This window comes from Trypanosoma theileri (genome assembly GCF_002087225.1).
Source record: "Trypanosoma theileri isolate Edinburgh chromosome Unknown TM35_Tth_24_V1, whole genome shotgun sequence".
In the NCBI taxonomy this organism is placed as follows: Eukaryota; Euglenozoa; class Kinetoplastea; order Trypanosomatida; family Trypanosomatidae; genus Trypanosoma; species Trypanosoma theileri.
In genome coordinates this window covers 400,184-422,158 of record NW_021639866.1, presented here as the reverse complement: position 1 = coordinate 422,158, position 21,975 = coordinate 400,184, and the positions used below count along the sequence as shown (strand labels likewise).

Genomic DNA, 21,975 nt, shown 5'->3' with positions numbered 1-21,975 from the left:
TTTTTTTTTTTTTTTCAACCAACGCGCATCACTTTATCACCGATAACCAAAAAGTAATTCTTCATTTCACCAAGCACTTTCTTTAATCCATTTCTGTAAAAGTGACGCTGTAGTGGAAGCGGCACTCGAGTCAAGAGTTTCGATGCCTCTATACCTCCCTGTGGAATCAATGGCAATACCATGCGGGCAATATCTTCTGGCTGCAAGGCAAGAGGTTCTAATTTTGCCCGTTGTACAACGATAATAGTGGGATCATCTGGATAAGGCCATGTAGAGAAATAATCCGGGTAAAGTGCGAGATGTTCAATAAGTTTTTCTTGTTCTTGTGGAAGTGCATTTTTAACGGAAGGTGGAACTAAAGACATTACTTCATCCAATTCTGCACATTGCATAAGAGGAAGGGCATCATATAATTCCCGTACGGCCCAATCGGCGGAAGTGTTATCATCCATGGATGCTGGTATTTTAAGTACAGGATCATCAGGTGAGAGAGAATTCATAGTGAGTCGTTGATCCATAATAGTCTCTGCACATTTCTCATAAGTGGGACGAAATTGATAAACTTTCATATTATCTACTGAGACTACAATTTCCTCTCCATGTAATCGTAGAAATCGTGGAAAAGATCGACACTTTGCCTTTACTTCCATCTTTTCAGCATTACTAAGAAGAGCGTATAGTTTCCCTGTTGGGACCACCGCCGCTGCCCTTTCTGCCTCTACACTGTAATCTTTCCCTTCTGCATACTTATCTACAAGCGATTTTATTTTAGCGTAAATAACAGGAAGAGGTGAAGTGTTTGCATTGCAATCATCTAATGAATTGGGTGCACTTTTAAATGGACGTACTCGTAATTTTGCATCCACAATTTGAAAATACTCTGGATACTTCTCAAAGAGACCCGTAACTCCAAGCCGTGGATCAAAGGAAGGATGACGTGAAACGATATCAGAAACATCTTGAAGAACTGTTGCGATAGGTGTATAAGTTGTTGGCATTCGAGGAACAATGAAATGAATTAAATTCGCCTCTGAATTTCGTGGAGGTCTTCTTCCACGTGCTAATTGACTCATCATATCACTTCCACTTATTCCTGAAGTATATCGAGTATCCGCTACTCCACGTTTTGGATGTGCAAAATCAGGTCGTAAACGTATTTCTGTATTCCCATGATGGGCTCGAATATCAATATAGTGTCGAAATCGTTTAATATAGAAAAGAAAAGAAGAATCTGCATACTGTTTTGTAATTTCACTTGGTAGAAGATCAGCTACCATTTGTGGTTGTACAAAGAAGGTTGGAATAAATTCCACCAACGTATCTAAAACCTCTAAAGGACTTCTTGAACCACTACCAGGATGTGAAGAACGATTTGGGACTGTTTGATTAGTAGAAGCAGTTGGAATAGGAGGCGGTGGGGGTGGTGGTGCAGCTTCCCTTCTTCTATTTCCCCTAAACGCACTAGTACTGTTAATATTATTATTATTATTATTATTATTATTATTATTATTATTATTATTATTATCACTATTGTTTATAACTAAAGCACGACGAGTGAGTTCAGTTCCCTTCACAATGATATCATCTGAGAAGTGGCGCTGCACATATGCTAGTGGAGATCCCTCACGCCGCATCTCCTCACCCGCCGCCTTTGGCAGCAGACAGACAACATCCCGCAGAGGAACAGTGGCCCCGCCAACGGGAATGAGAGGAAGAAGAAGTGCACGAATCTCCCAAGGAGCATATCCCCGCGTAGATCCTCCTCCTCCTCCTCCTCCTCCTATTGTTGCTGTTGTTGTTGATTGATATTGAGATTGAGATTGAGATTGAGTTGGAGTTGGAGTTGTATGAGGATTTATTTCCTTTTCTTCGCTAGTGATAGCGGATGAAGCAAGATTGCCGCCTTCCACCGTTTCCGCCTCAGAAGCACTCAAGGGAAGTTTAACATCAAATCCCTTGTTGATATGAGTGTTTGGCACCAGTTTGTGATCATCCTCTGAAATTATTGGAGTTCCCATTGTTGTTGTTGTTGTTGTTGGGATTGTGTTAGAATGTCCCCGAACACCAAAGACGGTCAACTGCCAACGCATTGAGTCCACGGCGACTGCAGTCACAGGTAGGAATGAACGTCGTGATCTCCATAACCGCAGTAACTCCCCAGAGCGCATCTATCTATATATTTATATATACAGAGACAGACTTCTAGATGATTCCACCGAACCCTTTCTCTTACTACGGCAGAGAGAATGAATAAAACAATTAAGAAGAAAACAAAAATAAATAAATAAATAAATAAGAGAATCATAGATAAGAAGAAAATATAATATTAATATTAACTATAATCATTAGGAACATTAAAAGGCAAAGAAGAATTCATCTCTTCGTCTCTCTGAGACACTAAAAAGATAGTAGACCTTATTGTACCAGCAATGGTACAACTTTGTTGAAAGGATGGGTCAAATAAAAGATGTAATACTAATAAAGAAACGAGAAAAAAAACGTACGAAACGCAAAAGAAAAAAAAAATGGACTTACGTCTCTCTTCAACAATATCGAAACGCAATCAAACAAAATGTAATTAATAATAATAATAATAATAATAATAATAATAATAATAATAATAATAATAATAATAATAATAATAATAATAAAACATGACACACTCGCTGAACCAAAAATATAAAAAAAAGAAATAAATAAATAAACTAACTAACTAACTAAAAAAAAAGAGGCAACAACTATTATAAAGCAACTCGTTCCCATGTTAGTACTGTTCTCGCCTTAATATCATCTTCACGAAGTCTGTAAGGCGCTGTGAAGAGTTTCAACATTTCCACACCGCCCTCTCCTTCATTCCCTTTATAGAGTTGAATAAAGTACTTTTGTGAACTCCATGTAAAACTTGGGCATAGACTTCCACTGGGAAAATGCACCACAACGTTGCTCCCAGTTTTCATTTGATATTTACCAAAACTCGCAGCATATGAGTTATACACATTTACGAGTTCATCCCGTGTGGCGTGAAGAATATTCCACTTCTGTGATCGATGTTTTCGTGTAAATGAAAGTTGCATTGTAAATAATCCATCTGGGAAGTATGCAAGCAATCCACATACTTCACTTCCCCAGGGATATGCAATTTTACCATCCGCTGTTGCCATCTCCACCTTCACAAGACTCCACACTCCATGGAGACTCTGTGGGTTTAGTGAATCACTATGATGTTGTGCATCCAGCATAGTTGATGATAAAGTAGAAGTAGAAGTAGAAGAAGGAAACCACATATTTCCTTGATCATCTTGTGATATTTTATTTAACGGTGATGGAGAGGCATACTCTTCATCCTTCACATAAACAAAATTACCAAAACGATGTGTTAATACATCTAAAGTGGCTCGGCTTACACCTAATGGTTTTACAATAACCGCCCACTCTGCCGTAAACTCTCGCTTAAAGTATCTGGTATCATTTTCACCCAATTCAAGATGGATAGGGGCGGGAATGGCTTTTTTTTCTAATGCTTCCCAGTCTATAGAAGCAAAATAAGGATGTGCTTTAATCTTCTGTGGATCTCTTAATCTTTGTTTCGGTTGACGATGAAGTAATTGTTCAATTAAAGAAGCGGCTTCAGGTGAAAAACAAGCTGCCGTGAGATCTAATGATTTCGTTAAGATATTATCATAAACTTCATTATTATTCGCCCCATGAAATGGTGGTTCCCCCTGAAGCATTTCAAACAACATCACTCCAAGACTCCACCAATCTAATGCCTTTGTTTGATATTCCCCTTGAATTGTCTCTGGTGCGAGGTATTCCGCACTCCCAACAAAACTTCGTCGTCGTAAATGAGAAAAGTTCATTCTGGCAAGTCCGAAATCCGTTAGTTTTACATGTCCATCCGGGCCCAAGACTATATTCTCAGGTTTAAGATCTCGATGTACGATATCAAAGCGATGCAGGTGTTCCAAGGCTAAGACTATCTCAGCAATGAAAAGTTTAACATCTGCAGTAGAAAGTTGAGATTTTGGATACATTAAGGAATATAATTCCCCACCCGGAAGGTAATCCAGTACAAAAAACAAATGATAATCCGTTTGAAAAGCAAAATGACAAGTGACTACATATGGATGAGGTGTAAGTGTAGTCAATATGTTTTTTTCCTCTTTAATATAATCAATCATACGTCTCTTGTGAATAATACATTTATTTAATACTTTCATCGCATACGTTTTACCATCTTCACGAAATATAACTTTGATAACTTTTCCAAATGTACCACGTCCAATCGTTGTAACAAGTATAAAGTCACGCAAAGAAACATCTGTACGAACTACAGAACTATTATGAAAACGTAAAGTATCATCATTAGGAATTCTGTTATTCATATCATTATTACTTTTAGATGATGAGGCTATAGATGCTGAAGAAGTAGAATTTTTTACACTTTTTTTCTTTTCTTCATGTCGTAAAATATTTTCATAACATTGTAGACATGCCTTTGCAAAATCTTTATCCTCTAGTTCCACACGGCGTAAACAATTCCGACAAAAACGTTGTTTACAAGAAAAACATTTATGTGGATAGAGAAGTGATGAAAACTCTTCATTACATTGTAAACAGAAGGGTACTCGTGGAGGCTGACGTACATCTTCCACATCTGTATCATCATTAGAGGGAATATCTTCAATATCCATATTTTCACTGTTTAACCCAAGTCCTGCTGAAGAAAGACTCGCAGATGCCATTGCTAGACTCTTCTCTGAGTGACTACTTTCCCTTTTTGTGTGAAGTGGAGTATCTGCTTTATTCTTTACTTCATCCCTTTTACTTCTACTACTATGGATAGTACTATTACTGGTACAAATGCTGCTGTTTATTCTACTCCTATCATGTACTTTAGATGGTGTAGTTTCTGAATATAAAACCGTCTCTTCTTTCCCATCTACTCTGACCTTTTCTCCCCCTTTTTCTTTTCCATCTTTTGCCTCCACCATTACCACTTCCCCTTTTCCTTCTTCCTCCGCCTCTGGACTGTTTAATCCAATCAGTGGGGGAATACCGCCGCCTCCCCTATTCCGCACGGGCACTGCCCCATCATGCAGAAACGCGTAGAGTGCGGTGCCCGCAACGTAGAAGAGATTCTGCGGGACGAGCAGCTGCGCGAGATAAATCTCCAAATACCGCCGCCGCCTCTCCACTCGATCGGCGGACTGATTCGTCACCTCCGCCCAGTGACTGCCGGAGAGAACGGGCAAGACGCCGTAGTCGCAGTGGTGGCGATTGCCCAGCGGGCAGAGGCGGCGCAGGCTGTGGTCGAGATCGCGGAATTGCTGATATCGCCGGTAGACGTGCCAGCGGAGATCGTGGGCGGCGCACTCAATCACGTACTCCACGTAACTCCCACGCACGCGGTACTTTGGAATAGCGACAACAGGGGGAGTGTGAATGGCACTGCGGCGGCGGAGATCGGCGAGATGGGCTGGACTGCAGTCGGGTTTATTATGCCGCTGACCATCCAGGCGAAATAGTTTGGACATCATACTGTGATACTCGTGAGTAACTGTTTACTACTTTTGTTGTTGTTGTTGTTGTTGGTATTGGTATTGCTGGTGTATTTGTTTTCGCTATGGGTTGTAATGATAGTTGTCTTTCTACATGCTTTTCAGAAGAAAACAAAACAAGGAGGAGGAGGAAGAGGAGACATATATATATAGAGATATATATATATAGGAATAGAGAAAAAGCAAACAGAATTTTCAACAATAGCAATCAAGAAGAAGATTGAGAATCTTGAACATGTATACAAGTATATACAGATGTATATACATACAGATATATATATATAAAGCTTCCTGTCGATGAGAGGTCTACAACTCTGCATCTACTTCCTCTTACCATTCATTATTTCTCTATCAACATGAATGATCTTCTTTCATTCCCTCCCCATATATATATATATATATTTTTTTTTTTGCAGTTCATTTACGCATCCCAACCCCCAAGCGCACGTAGGATCATATGGGTGGTGAATCATAAGAGGCGTAGAGAACAATAGAGAAAGGTAGAAAAATAATAAAAAAAATAAATAAATGAACGCACAAAAGACAAAAAAAAAAACGATGTATATTAAGAAGGGGAAAAAAAGAGCACGAAAAAAAAAAAAAACCCTACCACCCCATCGTACTTATAATAATAATAATAATAATAATAATAATAATAATAATAATAATAATAATAATAATAATAGTACAAATAAAAGAAAGAAAAAAAAAAAACAAGAATGGAACATACATAAAAATACATATGTATACATATGTATATACAAATAGACTGTGACTTCTATTTCTCCCTCTTTTTCCCTTTTCTTTTTCTCTGTTGTTGTTATTATTGTTGTTGTTCCATTTTTACTTTTATGACCGCCTTCTCAAGATGTTTATATCTGAGCCTTGTGGACAGAACATCCGTGCGGGTAACCCGTAAAGGGCCGCCAGACACAGGCAGTTGTACCGCAGAGCTGCGCTCCACAAATAGTGCAGGTGAAACGCAATGGAGAGTTACAGAAGAGACACACTCGTGATCGTTGTTGTTGTTGTTCTTGCTGTTCTTGGGTTACTAAAGCCAATCGATCCATTGGAATAAGTTGATCACGTACTGGAAGACTACGTTGAATTAACTTTCGCAGCTTTTCCTCATATGATTTTAATACTCCTCTAGATTTTTTTGTCATGACAATATTGACAGATCCTTTTGAGATGTAATCTGTACAGAAGTTCATCTCTGATCGACAGCCGTAGACCACTTCAACTCGTACTTTAAACACTCGTTTTACCTCTTGATTATTATTACTCTCTTCTACAGAGTTATTACTATTACTATTATTATTAGTAGTATTAGTATTCTCATCAGATCCAAAAATATCATTTCCATATAAGGAACTGGATTGCTGCAATAGGTATTCGACAAAGTTGAGTGAGAGATATCTATACAAGGAAATTGTACTTAATAGAAAATTATTTAAATAACCAATAAGAACAACAGGAATACAAATCCAATTATTAAAGGCCTCACTTGTGAATATAGTAGCTGTACAATTAGGAATACTTTTGCTTGAGGGATAATGATCTGGTACAAGTTTGTCATCAACATAAACCTTAAAAGCCACAAAAGTATCAAAGTATGGTCGATCGTAAATTGTTTTCACAAGATCCCGTTGACTATTTTCCTTATCTCCTATCAACGTACTAGTAGAAGGATGTACATCATCTTCCTCTCGTTTTTTTTCTTCTTGTTGTTGTTCTTTTTCTTTACACATTTTATTATAATGTGCCACTCGTGAACGCCAGTAGTATTCAATATAGAGTGGAGTACTATGAAAGTATGCCATTCCATACACAAGATCCGTTCCAATCTTTAACGTGGTCCGCACGAGTGGGGCGTGGCCGGGGAGACTCTCCAACTCCGACGCCCCCACAGGAATGTACGCATTTGAAAAGACCACTCGGCCCCGCTGTTTCATATGATACTCCGTGAGGTTCATCGTGGTGGTTTCCGTGAAGGGCTGGGCATACCAGCAGCCTGGCGGAATGGGGGGAATCGCCGGCGTGCGGGTCTCCTTCACTTGCGGAGAGGCTCGCCGCTCGGTGGGATTCGCATTCACTCCATTCGCTTTTTTTTCTTTTTCTTTTTCTTCTTCTCGTGAGGCTCCTTGCAGTTGTTGTGGTTGATTTGATTTCTGGCCGCGAAGTTCACTCTGGGAGCATCCCATCTTCTCAGGACCGTCACACTCTTGTAAGGATAGTGAATACACATCCATAAAGGAGAGAAAGAAAAAGAAAAAGAAAAAAAGAAAGAAAGAAAGAAAGAAAAATAGGCTTGATAAATGAGAAATAGTAAATAATTAATGGGGTTCATTCGTATAAAAGCAAGAAAGAAAAGAAAAAAAATGATTACCTTAAACATGATAAATAAAAGGAATTTAAGGTAATATATATAGATTCACGTGCACACAAAAATAGAATAAAATATTGGAGCAATGCAATAGTAGTATTTCTTTTCAATAATATAAACGGGGGAAAGAAAGAGAAAACAAGATCGAAGCAATTACAGCAACAAGAAAGAAAAAAAAAAAGGTGAAAAAAAAGAAGAATGTATTATTAGGTTATTCAATATTATCACCTAACTACCTCTCTATATTCTTCACTTCCAATCATTACCAAATTCACAGCACCACTTTTTTTTTTTTTCTTTGCCATATTTTCCTATTCATCAAAGAAAAAAGGAAAAGAGAAAACACACGTCAATTACTATCTTTGAGTTTTTGAGCACGTATGCACATCCACATGCCTATATATATATATATATATATAGAGAGAGAGAGAAGTAATGTTATTTGCCTGATCCAAATAGAAACAAAGAGTAGAGGAGTGTATTTATCGCTTCATGGGTGGTCTTTCACTTATACTATCCATTTCCTCTTCCGAGTCATATGTGATATCAATCATCGAATACTTCGGTTGTGGACGTCGCACGCACAACATCAGAGAAACAGAAAACACCACTAACGCCATCACCATTGCAAACGTCAAACCAGCCACACAACTCCCATCGCAGAGTTTCTGTTCAAGTTGTCCAGTCCCAGCCTCAAAGCCTACACCGTAGACCACAATAGGAACTGTGAGGTTTGAGGTGCGATGGGCCGCATCCAATACCACTTGAGCCTTTTCCATCCAAGAGACATTACGTAACATTAAACGAAGAGCATTTGCGGTGACTAAATCTCCCACCCATGGATCTGCATCTCCCACTCCAACGTTGTAATGTACAGTAATACACTCATCTGAGTATTCCATGGCAAACTCTCCATCAACACCAATGGCGTTATGAAAGGATTTATACATACCACTGTTTAATTCACTTAACCAGTATTCAGAAGCCTTACCTTGTATGGTTTCAGACTCATTGAAGAAGGCAGCATAATCACCAACAATACGTGCTCTAATAGAAATCACAAGTCTACGTGAACCTTTTGGAATAGAAGTGTAATTACTAAATCGTGTAGGTGCGACTGGAAACAATGATGGACCACATGAATACATGGGGACCGCTTTCGGAATACAAAGGAGTCCAGCCGTTCTTTTTAAAATATATGTCACGTAATCTACACATTCACTATAAAATAAAGAATCATAGTAACTTACATCTGATGAAAGTTGACTAAAATTACCGTAAATATGTTCCATTCCATGGCATATACCATCATTATCAGCGTCCCCCGTGTTCCCAAATATTTCCAGAGGATAACGATAAGGTTCCATACGAGAAGGATTCTTATGATATTCAAAAGAAGCATTCCATATACATGAAACTCGTTCACGCACACAATACTGAATATAGTAACAGTTTCTATTTGCTTCCTCATCACATCGGTAGACGCCATTTCCAGGATGCCATAAAGAACTATTTTCTCTATATGGCGATTTAGTTATACAATTACAAAATCGTTCTGCACACTGATTTATTGATTGAATTCCACAACTTTCTGCTCGAGTATACATATTATCAGGTACCTCCTCTAATGATGGAGTAAGTGAAAGAGTGGGTGAAATGGTTGGTGAATACCGTACTGTTTGTGTACCAGATATGAGAATAGAAGGTGTATGTGTTAATGAAATTGTTGGAGAATATGTGGGAGAAACAGTCTCTGTCGTAGTTAAAGTAGGAGTAAAGAGAGATTCCGTTGGCGTTATGGTTAGAGTACGGGTTGTGCGTGTTGGGGTCAAGACCCCGAAACTACTATCATCCTGTGATGAACTGGTATCACTGCCATCAGACAAACCGTAACAAAGTGGTGCGTGTATAAAAGGCAATAAAACTAAAAGAAATAATATTTTCACTACTATTCTTCTTCTGGTTCTTCCCATATCTACTCTTCTAGTTGTTGTTTTTGTTGATGTTATTATCATTTCTTTTCTTCTTTTTGTTTCTACTGCTATGGTTATGTAAGGAGGGGGAGGGAAATAGAATGTATCCTACAAACCTAGCACGAATAAATAAATAAAGAAAGAAAGAAAGAGACATACAGAGCATAAAATGACATCTTTCAAAAGAAAAGGAAAGGAAAAAAAAGAAAATCTCATTCTAAAAATAAGAAGGGACTAAAAATCAAATTTCCAAAATTCAAGGGTACATGTAATTCACTGTTTGAAAAGATAAACTGCGAAGAGCTAAAAATATATATATGTATATATTTTTTTAAAAAAGGGCACTATTGTTTCATTTTGTTTACATACGTAATATATTACTATTGTTACAATAGTACAGCAGGTTACATTTGCATACAAAGACGCGGCACACCATCGTCAACATTTCTCACCGTCATATATATGTAGAGAAAAAAGAAACAATGTAAAAAAACAAACAAACAAACATAGAGAATGATAGCAAACACAATAATAATAATAACAATAATAATAATAATAAAAGCAACAGGTACAAAAAAAAAAAACAAAAAAAAAGCAACTCAAAGAACATGAGTTCCACTCTTTTTTCTTTTTCTTTTTTTTTTTTTCTTTTCTCCCTTATATTTTTGGTGTTCCATCCAACCACTCCTCATGTGGTGAAAACTTCTTCGTGGGTCTCTGAAACGGTGCCACGTGTCGTGTGCGACGCTCATATCGCATGCGCACGGCCGGTGACATGTACGGCTCCAGCATTGTCCGTTTGTATCCGAACAGCACATGTTGTTGCTGTGGTTCCTCCACGTGTTGGTAGAGTGGCGAGGGGCTGTAGGCGGGGGTCTGCCGCACCACCTGAATGGGCAGCATGCGCTGCGGCCTGGCGAGGGACATGGGCGGGCGCCACGGCCAGCGCTCCCACTCCTCCAGCACGACGCCGTCGCCGTCCTCGTCCCTCCAGCCGGCGGGGTGGCGGTTGTGGGCGGCGGTCGGCGGGATCGGCGGGATCCACCCGCGGCGCCGGCCGGTCGCCCGGTCGAGGGCGTTCAGCACCGCGCGGAGGCCCAACACCCGCCGCCGCTCCACCCGCCAGGCGAGGCGGCGGGCCCGGCGGATCTGAAGATCGACGGCACTCCGCAGCGCGACATTCGCCTCCATCTCGCGCCGCCGCCACATCCGCCGCATCTCGAGAAGAATGTACGCAATGACCCGCCGCGCCCGCCGCTGCTGCTCGAGATGCGTGTCGAGTTCAATGCAAATGTGGGTGGAGGAGGAGGCGCGGGCTCCAACAGCTCTGTGCGGGGCACCAGCAGCGGAGGGGAGGATTCGTTGGATGAATAATACATTTTGGGCTCGTGCCATTCGTTCCTTTTCCTCTTCTTCCCGGACTTTCTCCAAAGCACGGGCTACGAGATCATCCACAACACAGTCGTACCTTGCAGGATCACGCATAAAGAGATTTCGTGCCTCCTCCTCTGCAGCTTCCACATCATCTACCTCCCGAACTGCATCAGGTGCGTAGAGAACAGAAAGTGGGGGAAGTGCGGCATAACGGACGCCATCAACACTTTTCCTTCTTGAAGCCTTTTCACTTGTTCGACGGTAAATGAATTCACGATTAGAAGTGTTATTGCCACCACCATGTGCAATAACCTGACGTGCATTACTATGTAGGGAGCTTCGAATACCTTTTGCAAACATTTCAACAGGAGTTAATTCCGATTTTTTGGGTTCTGATACCGGCATTTTATTAACAGTTTTTGCCCCTGGGATATCAGTGGAGGATGGAACTGGAACAGTGTCCATTTTCTCAGGCACAAGGAGAGCAACTCGGCCACCTGGACGTGTTTCTGTATATACACGCATTCGACCTGGTGACACTAGTTCTTCTTCTTTCATAATAGCTTGTTCACGTTCTTCTCTAGTTGCTACTGCTGTCTTTGATTGTCTCTGTAATTGATATTGTTGCAGTGCATGTTGTTGTGCTTGTTGTTGTGCAAGACTCATTTCATATGCTAAACGTGATTGCATGACAACAGAGGACTTTTCATCTGGTACTCTTGTACTCATATTCTTTTCTTGACCTTCTTCAAAATCTGTTATTACACTCATACTCCCTTTTCTACTCTTCCGATGCATAGCTGATGTAACTTGTGAAGAATGTCGAGTAATTTCAGTAGCACTATCACTACCTTTTCTGTGAGTAGAATCGGAGGCATGGTGAAAGGTTCCAGCGCAAGCCTCACAGAAAACACCAGAAGTACCAGGAGTACCAGAAGCACCTAAAGTATCATTAGAATAAGGATGTCCATCTGAAGTTTGTCTATATGAAAGTCTTGCTTGCATTTCTTCATTCGACAGTCCTTTCCCTGATGTAGAGGAATGATATTTAGTATTAGAAGAAGATAAATCACCACCACCACCACCAGATTTCATTTTTTTATCTGCTGCAGAAGTTAATCGAGAGGCTTGTTGCCATTCTTGACTTCCTTCTTGCTGGTGCAAATCCAAAAGAGGAAAATCTCCAATATTTTCCCCTTGAGTTTGCATTTGATTTCGCTGAGCGGCGGCAGACTTAACACGCAAGGAAGGATCACCAGCATCAAGAGAAGAAAGCATATTATCCATATCTTCATCACCTTGAATATATCCTTGACCTAATTGGTCTTCTTCTGCCATATGATGAAGGAAGTTGGCTACAACTTGTTCAGCACCTTGGTGTTTGCTGCCAGGACGTCCACTTGGATACCGTTGTGAAGGAGTAGTGGAACCAGAGTCTTTAAGAGCTTCATCTACAACAGCATCCATCTTTTCATCCTCACTTGTACGTCCAGTAGCTCTTGCTGCAGCATTAGGAGCATCAGAAGTCCAAGCAGAAGAGTTTAACACAGAGAGCATTACACGTTCCCTTTCAAGTGCCTCTTCATTTGGATCCTTAAGAGGTTTTCCCCATTCACTTACAGGTGTTAACGTTGGTGAACCACCACCCGTCTGATCATCAGTAAAAATGCCGTGACCTGTATCACCTTTACCTGCATATTTCATACCCATTTCCTTTCCTTCTGGCATTCTTCCCTGATTATTCAAATTCACATATTCAAGTTCACCTCTTGATGAGATTATCTTTCCACTCTGTGGCTTTGATTTTCCTTTCCTTTCCTTTCCTTCTCCACCTTCTTCAGATTCTGGAATGTTGTTGATATTCCATGAACCATGTTCACCTTTCGCTTCATCATCCTCTGAGAAAAGATCATCATTAAAATTTCCATCCTCCTGAGTTCTTTCACCCGCTACATTATCCCATTTTAACTCAGAGCCAATATTTCCAGGGAATGGTAAGTTAACTGAACCCTTCCTATAAGTACTTTTATTCTTTTTCATCTCACCAAGACCGTAATCATTATCTTCATCATCATCATCATTCTTTACCTCTCCTTCCTTGGCGTCAGAGATATTCTTTCCTGAAGGGACCTTACTCATTTGAGCATCTGACCTCCTTGATTTATTTCCAGTAGAATCAACAGCAGAAGCAGAAGTATCAGCTATACGATCATCTTTTTCTAGAATTGCTGCAGCAGAAACTTTTATCCCTTCCGGCAATCCTTCCGCTACACCTTCTGCTCCTGAACGAGAAACAGGGGAAGAAGTTGACTGAAAAGTTCCTGTTGACGTTACATTTGACGCCGTACTTTGTAAGGAACTTTTTTTTGTTGAACGTGTCTTTAAAAGATTTCCTTTATCAGCACCTTTAGATACCTGTTGTTGCTCAGTTTGTGGTTTTTCTTCTTCTTCTTCTTCAAAACTCAACGCATCTTTGAATAATACTCCCTTTCCTTTCTTAATAGGTTGAAGTGTTAATACTGCTTGACTGTTATGTGGAGGTAATTTCACAGTGATAACTTTTTTCGCTACAGTGTAATCAAGAAGAGCCCTAAGCTTTAAATTTTGAATTTTTTTCACATCAATATTAACAATACCAGATACAGGCTTGTCAGATTGATTCATAGCATACAGTGTATAGCTATCAAAATCAGGTTCGCTTTTCGTTGCACCTGCCTCCACAGATCGCGTTGATACTGATCCTGGTCTATCCTTCTCATTCTTACTTTTATCTCCACCTAGACTACTTCTACTATTATTATTTGTAATACTATTTCTGTCTCTTCCACCCTTTTTTTTTCGTTCTTCTGCAACTACAGAACTACCTCGTTTCTTCCGTTTTACTTGAAGTTCTGGACTTTTTTTTCGTCCCTTCATCACAAATAGTAATCCCTCACCCAGCTCCACAGATAAGAGAATTGTTTCATCATAAATTTCAGTGGGTAAAGGAGTTGGAGTTCTACGAACCGGTAGTTCTTCTGGTGTTGGTGGTGATGGTTCTTTCTCTACAACCGATGGAGCACATTCAGGTTCATCCAAAATACTTACACGCTTTCTCATACTAGACCGCTTCCGCATGAGTTCAGATTCTGTTAAAGATGGACTTTTTCCTCTCCAATTAGCAACAATGTCATCTTCTTCATCTTTTTTTTCAGCACGTTGTCGTCTTTCATTTTTTTGTTGATCTAACCGTTTTCTTATCTCTTCCGCATATTCCTCCTGAGACTTCCCTACAGTACCATCCTTTGGTGTTCGAAACTCTCGAAAGTGTTGATTATAGTTAAAATTTTCATAGAGTTTCTGCAGGATTTCAATAAGATCGGCACGCATGGGATGCACACGCACAGAGGGAGGTGCCGGTCGCATCCATGATGCGAATGATGGCATGTCTGGTGCAGTTGACTGCATTGTAGACATTGATAATCGATTTGCCGATGTGCCTCCTGTTCTATCACTGCGAGCACGCCTCATTTCTTCTTCTTCTTCCTCTTCTTCTTCGTCTTCTTCTTTCCGCTCTGATTCGTCATCTAAATCCATAACTATAGACTTTAACACACCTGTTTCGGTCCATGGTATCCGATAAGGAGTTTTTGTAGGCATTCGCTTTGCTAAATGAGGAGATTTATGAGGACCACTTTTTCCTGGAGAGCGTGGTAAAATAGCTGCGGAATCAAGGGAAGTGTTTCCTTGTAATTCTTTTGCTTGAGAATACTGAAGATTACTCTCATCATCCTTATCAGCATGAATTCCTGGATATCCACCACCCTGAGTGATGGCATCATACATGAATTGAAGCAGTTTTAATTCAGCAACCTCTGGTATAGCACAACCAACAGATTCGTTATCCACAGAAAAAGCAACCATTCTATCTTCCTTATCACTACTTGTTTGTGAATCCCCAGCGCTTGTTTGTGAACTGCCATTAAAAGTACTCATACGCGCCACATCTGATGTTAATGGGCTCAGGGATTTCCTCTTTTGTAAAACTTCCGCCACTATTTTCTTCTGAGATAATGATGACTGCAGTTGTTGTTGTTGTTCCTGCTGCTGCTGTTGTTGTTGTTGTTGTTGTTGTTGTTGTTGTTGTTTTTGTTGTTTTTCTTCTTGTTTTTGTTCTTCTCGTTGTTTGAGCATTTGACTCATTGGGCTACTGCTTTTGGTACTGGTAAGAGATGTGGCTGTTATTTCTTCTTCCAAATCTGAGTACTGTGAAGCCGGCATTTCCAGTTCTAATGATTCAATAATCCAAAGAATTTCTGAGAGGTTTGAATTTACTTTATTTGCTGTAAGTTGTGGTTCTTTCCCGGTTTTACCCCTCTTCACCTTCTCTTGTTCTAATACCGTTTCCATCTCAGCAGTCACTCGTCTTAATTCTTTCAAAGACAAATCAGGTGGAGCTTCTCTAGTAACAAATGGAAGATCACTTGTGCTAGTGTTGCGATATTGTCCAAGGCCATCTCTATCATCAAATGCATTCCCAAGAACATTCTGTAATTCCTCTCGAATATTAAACTGTCTACCAACAAATACAATAAGTTTTGCTGCTTCTATTTGAAGCATTTCTCTTTTGCGTTCCTCTGGTGTCATTGGAACTTTGGCATTTTGTACTGCATTCTGAACAATAGCATTGGCCATTTTGATTTTCATACGTATAGCATTTAAACGACGTAGAGCTGCTGCTTCAAGAGAACTGTTATTAGAGTTTTTATGAATAGTTGTCTTTTTCGGTTCACTTTTGGGTGTACGCGGGGTCATTTCCACTTCCGGAGATAATCCAAAGGCATCTAAAGTTGTGAATTGTGTGATTCTACGAGATGCCGCACTTTTGCCGCTACTCGCTTGTACGTTACTTTTCATTTCACTGGAGTCAGAGTGAACTGTTACAGTCTCTGCAGGGAAATTCTGCGATTTTACACTCCTGCTTCTTTTGATTGATGAAGGCAGTGAACGGAGGTGTGAAACCGAAAGAATAGATTCTTTCGGCGGTGATGATTTCTCTGACATTCTTCTTGTATTGATCAAAATATCTTTTACAGAAAGAAAACAAAACCAAATACCCTCTTTTACCAATATTCAACTACCTCTTGTTTCTTTTTTTTTTTCTTTTCTGAAGGCTTTCCTAAACCTACTAGTAGTGATTGGTGATTTGTTTCTCTGCAACAGCTTTCCGTCTTGTTGGCAGAAGTACACCTATAAAGAAATAAGTTTGTAAATACGTGTAAATACAAAATTACACGGGTCAAAAATAGAAACGCAAAAAGAGAGAAAAACAAACAAGAATAACAACAAAAACGAAAAAAAAAAGAAGTACATACATACATTCCCAAAAGAATAATAATAATAAAAAAAACAATAAAGGTATTATAGAGAAAGAGAAACACAAAGTTAATAGTGGAATAGCATATAACGATGTATATACTCCAAATATACACGAATAAAAAGAAAGAAAAAAAAAAAGAGTGGAAACACTAAAATAAAAATAAAAGAGAAAAAAAAGCATTTATTATTCACAACAATATAATTTTTTTTTTCTTTGTCTTTCATACAGCCAAAGGTATCACTACAAAGTGTGGATAAAGAATTTTATCTTGCAACACCGCTCGTATTTCGCTTAAAACAAACTGTGAAATGGCACTTTCATCCATAAAAACAGCATCTTCATCTTCTTCTGACCCATTATGACTACTATCCACATGTGAACAATCATCTGATACTTCAAAATCATCAGTTGTCAAAGGCAGTCCAGCTACCGATTCTGATGACCGCCAGGAATGATTCCGACGTTCACCAAAGACTGCCATAACATTCATTCGCGTTATTGGTGAAGTTGAGAGTTTCCCTGGTTCCATCCATATACGACACGTATTCTGATGAATATTTACACAAAGATAAAAGTCCATATCCATTTTAGAGAATTGAAGTGTTATTGGCATACGTACCGGCAGAACAGCCAAAGGACCAAGCGGGATATCATACCGCAATACCGACGACACCGACAACCGCATAGACCCTCCGTAGGTCACATGTAATGAGACATAAAGTCCCCCGGGCCCCACATAAGGCGCCAATCGATCTTTCCCTCCTCCTCCTCCTCCAGTTGTTGTTGTTGTTGTTCCTATTCCTCCTGCCGCCCCGGGGGTGGTGGTGGTGGTCGTCGTGGAGGAGGTGGAGGCGGCGGCCGGATTCCCCCGCGGCCCCCCGCCGCCGTTGGAGTTCCCGCGCCCCCCAACTCCTCCCGCTCCCCCTCCGGCTCCTCCCCCAGTCCACTTCCCCGCGGCCCCCCCGCCGGTGGTTGTGGAGGAGAGGGAGGCCGGCGGGGAGCAGCCGGTGGAGTCCGCCTCGCTGCCGCCGTCGCCGCCGTGGAGGGAACTCAGCGGGTCGTGCGATGTGGAGTTCGCGTGGCTGAAGTCCATCGCGTCGTCAATCGCCACAACCTCCACAAACGGCGGTGTGTTGCCCCACTCCACACTCGTCACACACAGAGACTCCACACAACCTCCTCCTCCACTATTACCTGTACTACTACTAGCATTATTATTATTATTATTATTATTATTATTATTATTATTATTAGTAGTAGTAGTAGTATTGTTAGGAGTTCCTCCCTTGTTGGGGGTTGTGGAGTTGGCGGCTTCACGGCGTTGTTGGAGTTCCTCCTCTAATTTTGTATTCACTAATGCACGAATGGCCTCAGCGGCGGTAATGTCTAGACGTTCCCAATTGAACTGTAAAAGCATCGCTAATAATTTGCTCGTAACACAAGGAAAAGAGAATTTATTTTTTTTAATCTGTTATATATATATAGATAGATAGATAGAAAGGGAAGAAAAATATACACACATAACCAATTAAAAAAAGATAATACATCTTTTCATATAATAATAGGGTAATAGGAAGAAAACAAAAAAGAGAGGTTGTTATCACATTGGAGGTATTATCGTGATCAAATGCTAGATACACAAACACTCCATCCTATCACCAAATCGTGATGTCTCTCTCTTTTCTTGTTTTTTTTTTTGCACTTCTCATATATATATATTTTTTTCTTTTTTCATTTTTCTTTCTCGTGTAACCGCTGTTGCAACATTCTTATTACAACACACAAAACCCACACAAACACATAGAAACACAGACACGTGCTAATTTTGCACGCCCCACACATACAAAGAAAGGCAAAAAAGAAAAATGAGGAATAAGCAGATAAACAAATAGATAGAAAAGAAGAAACAGTGAGAAAACAAATGGGTGGATAAAGACACACACGCACATACCCTGATCTTTTTTTCTTCTTTTTTATATTCTCACACGCTCTTCTTAAGAGCTATAAGTAGATATTATAAATCGAACCAAGGTTAAATACAAACCCTCACGAAATCGCCTCATTTTTACATAGCCTCCCATTATTTTTCTCACTTTCCTCTTTTCTTCTCGTTGCACCCTTGCTGCTGTTCTTATACCATTACCCTCCTCTTCTTTCTTCCTTCTTTTCACACAAATACACATGCTTTTTTCTTTTTCTTATCTCTCCCTCTCTCTCTCATTTTCTTTCTTAAGGCCATGCAAATGGCTCTGGTGGTGGTGCTTCGTCGCCGCAGTTCCATCCCAAATCAGTGATAATCCTCTGTGAACCCTCCGTCGGCTTGGTATCTCGCAACAGACAAACTCCATACGGATTCGGCTTAAGTGGAACAAAGCGATTATCGTAATCATGTGATACCACTGCCAGTTGTCGGGCTGTTACACGAGATGGATTTGTTAGAATCACCATATTTGGTTCTGGTTCTTCTTTCTTTTCTACCTCTGTCTCTTTTTGAGCCACTTCTGTTGTATTTCCTCCTTCTTCTTTTACTGTTGTTGTTGTTGTTGTTGTTTCTGTTGCTGCTGGTGCTGCTGCTGTTGTCGCTGTTGCAGTTTCTGCCGCTGCTGCTGATGCTGCTTTCTCTGTTTTCTCTGTCTTTGGTTGAGTTTTATTTGAGGATTCTGTTTCACCTGCCTTACAGGCGGTACTCATTCGCTTGAGTCGATTAAATTGTTCCTCCTTCTTTGTTGTAGAGAGAACAACCGCCTTGACGGATGTCGCTTTCGCCTCCTTCTTCTCTGCGAGAATACTCTTAGGAAGAGCAAATCGACTCGGAGGTGCATTAGACTTAAAACTGTACTCAGGGAGCTCCAGTTTATCATTTAGTCCAATAAAACAGGTTGGTTGCATAGATAAGGAAATCATAAGAATATAAGGGAACCAATACCAATACTGTAGGAATACAAACATTCCTACCACTGCCTTATCCAAGCGATGACGTTGACGATGTAAGGCAAATGTACAATTACGTCCTCCCGCATCTAAAATACCAGAGGCAATAATACATCCAAATTTAGAACACATATCTTCTTTACGTCCAGAAATTCGTTTAAAGTAATTATCACGTAATTCCTTTACTTTAGGATTTTCTGCTTCTGTAACTTGTACCATAACAATAGCAAGAGCGATATAAGCTCCTTGACGTACAAAATCCACAAGATCTTCTGTTAATCCCCATAAAACTTCAATGACTTCAGCATTACCTGTACCTGCAGCTGATACTGCTAATGCCATTCCAACACCATAACGTATATGTGGATTGTAACTATCCACCAAAACTCGAACAAGTTCCAGACAAAGTACAGGATCTTTAATAGTAAGAAATCCAATCATAGTAGCTGCATTACGTCGAACATCATCAGAGGTATCTTTTACGGTTACACTGAGTAAACGTTCAATTACTTTACTGTTTTCCGCCCCAGCATATCCCAAACCCAGCATAAAACAACCACCTAAACGTACCCATGGATCTGAATTATCAAGAAGTTCATTGGCTAGGGTCCAGCACTCATCTTCACGACCAAGCATCATAAGAGCCATAGCCATAGATATACCTCGAATAGTTTTTTCTTTTTGATTATCTTCAGATGCCAATGCTCTCATATCTTGAATTGCTTGAAGGTTACCACTACCCATCATAACCAAGCCAATACCAAGAGCTGCACCTTCACTTCCAACAGCATCACAACCACTTACACAAGTGAAAAGAGAATCATAAAGTGATTCATCCTTTAATCCCATAGCTGCAAGACCAATACCTAATGAAGCTCCATGAATAATTTGTTCACTTGCACTGTATTTTCGCATTGTATCTTTTAAAAATTCAATCGTTTTACGATTACATGCCACTCCAACAGGAGCATGAATTAAACCCAAAGCATATAATGCTCCAGCTTCTTGATAAGGTAAAGGACCCATATTATTATTTGGTAAATATTGATCCACAAGAGCAAGAGAATCCGTGATATGACCACGATGAATAACACCAATAGAAGCAGTCACAATAAATTTTGCCCAATAGTTAGCTCTACCTAACCATTCCATATTTCCTCGAAGGAATGCATCAATTGTAGTTCCACAATACATAAGAGCATGAGCAATCACTGTGGCATTATGTGGCACAGCCTTTTTGGAGTCAATAGATTGCTTAATACGATTGAGAACATGAATATCTGCATTACAATGAGTATACAAGAATTTATAATAAAATGTCGTTGAAGTTCCACCTGCCAGAATAAGAAGAATATTTTTATGTACAACAGAATATTTTTTACCTACTGTACCTACTTCAACTTTAGAAACTTCTTCTTGTTTAATTTCCAGTGATGTAGAAGTAGTATCTCCTCCAGTAGTTGATTGTAATTCTACTGCCTTTTCTCCCATATTACTGATTTCCATAGAAACTGCAGTTAAAAATTCTTGATTTCCATATTCATACAAGTCAAAAGCAAGTTGATAAGCTGTTGCTTTATCACCTGCGTAAATAAGACTATTCATTAAGTTTGCCGTAGACTGAGAATCACCAAGAAACAAAAGACATTGTGCACGAGAGAAATAATCAATCGTACTTAAATCTTCCTGAGCATAAAGATCTACCAATAGACGTAATATCTTTCGTCTGAAGACTATATCACGAAGCAAAACATTAGCCACATCAAAGGTAAAATTTAAAATAACAGCAGACTTGGTAGCAGCAATATGCTGTCGTAATACTTTTTCAAGGAAATCAATTCGTCTTGCACGAATAGTAAATCCAACCAATTCCTTTACTGGAGTATCTTCTTGCAATATCCATTTATTTGTCAATGCGGTGAAAAGATCTTCCAAACGGGGGTCAAGTTCCCCACGTGTTTCCTCTGGTTGTTCCTGATAGTGCACAAACTGATCAATGCAGCAACTGAGAATGGTATCTGTGTAGATGGAACGTTCTGTGTAATTGAATGCGGATCCCGCTGCGAGGGCAAAGTGTACAGATTCACTATATGCACCGAGATGAAAGTAAACTTGTGAAGCCACCAGGGCGGCGAGCATTTGGGTGTTTTTCTCCAAATCACTTGACTCATGCAGTTCTTCAATGAGTGGAAGATCGGAGCTGATCTCATACCAATAGGTGTCCACCAACTGTACCAATCGTTTGAGGGCAAAACGAAGTACATCAGGGTCTGACTCTCTTAGTAGCGCCAATACACCTTTGGAGGAGGAAAGACCAGATGTCATTTTTTTTTTTCTTTTCTTTTCCTTTGCTTTCTTTGTTTGCTTTGTCCTCTTTTTTTTTTTTTTTTT

The 21,975-nt window shown here is 39.9% G+C and overlaps 7 protein-coding genes across 7 annotated transcripts; all 7 read right to left on the bottom strand.

The window, feature by feature from the left end:
- Positions 1-14: 14 nt before the first annotated feature.
- On the bottom strand, positions 15-2,168 carry TM35_000242610 (uncharacterized protein; the record flags this gene model as incomplete). Its single annotated transcript, XM_029027673.1, has 1 exon — positions 15-2,168. The coding sequence occupies one exon, from the start codon at positions 2,166-2,168 to the stop codon at positions 15-17; it is 2,154 nt and encodes a 717-aa protein (XP_028881177.1).
- Positions 2,169-2,741: 573 nt separating this feature from the next.
- TM35_000242600 (protein kinase) lies at positions 2,742-5,537 on the bottom strand (the record flags this gene model as incomplete). Its single annotated transcript, XM_029027672.1, has 1 exon — positions 2,742-5,537. One exon carries the CDS (start codon positions 5,535-5,537, stop codon positions 2,742-2,744), a length of 2,796 nt encoding a protein of 931 aa, XP_028881176.1.
- Positions 5,538-6,433: 896 nt separating this feature from the next.
- TM35_000242590 (uncharacterized protein) lies at positions 6,434-7,813 on the bottom strand (the record flags this gene model as incomplete). The annotated part of the gene is made up of 1 exon (XM_029027671.1): positions 6,434-7,813. One exon carries the CDS (start codon positions 7,811-7,813, stop codon positions 6,434-6,436), a length of 1,380 nt encoding a protein of 459 aa, XP_028881175.1.
- A 616-nt stretch (positions 7,814-8,429) lies between these two features.
- TM35_000242580 (uncharacterized protein) lies at positions 8,430-9,920 on the bottom strand (the record flags this gene model as incomplete). The annotated part of the gene is made up of 1 exon (XM_029027670.1): positions 8,430-9,920. One exon carries the CDS (start codon positions 9,918-9,920, stop codon positions 8,430-8,432), a length of 1,491 nt encoding a protein of 496 aa, XP_028881174.1.
- A 657-nt stretch (positions 9,921-10,577) lies between these two features.
- On the bottom strand, positions 10,578-16,337 carry TM35_000242570 (uncharacterized protein; the record flags this gene model as incomplete). The annotated part of the gene is made up of 1 exon (XM_029027669.1): positions 10,578-16,337. The coding sequence occupies one exon, from the start codon at positions 16,335-16,337 to the stop codon at positions 10,578-10,580; it is 5,760 nt and encodes a 1,919-aa protein (XP_028881173.1).
- A 536-nt stretch (positions 16,338-16,873) lies between these two features.
- TM35_000242560 (uncharacterized protein) lies at positions 16,874-18,070 on the bottom strand (the record flags this gene model as incomplete). Its single annotated transcript, XM_029027668.1, has 1 exon — positions 16,874-18,070. One exon carries the CDS (start codon positions 18,068-18,070, stop codon positions 16,874-16,876), a length of 1,197 nt encoding a protein of 398 aa, XP_028881172.1.
- Positions 18,071-18,882: 812 nt separating this feature from the next.
- On the bottom strand, positions 18,883-21,909 carry TM35_000242550 (putative proteasome regulatory non-ATPase subunit 2; the record flags this gene model as incomplete). The annotated part of the gene is made up of 1 exon (XM_029027667.1): positions 18,883-21,909. One exon carries the CDS (start codon positions 21,907-21,909, stop codon positions 18,883-18,885), a length of 3,027 nt encoding a protein of 1,008 aa, XP_028881171.1.
- Positions 21,910-21,975: the final 66 nt, after the last annotated feature.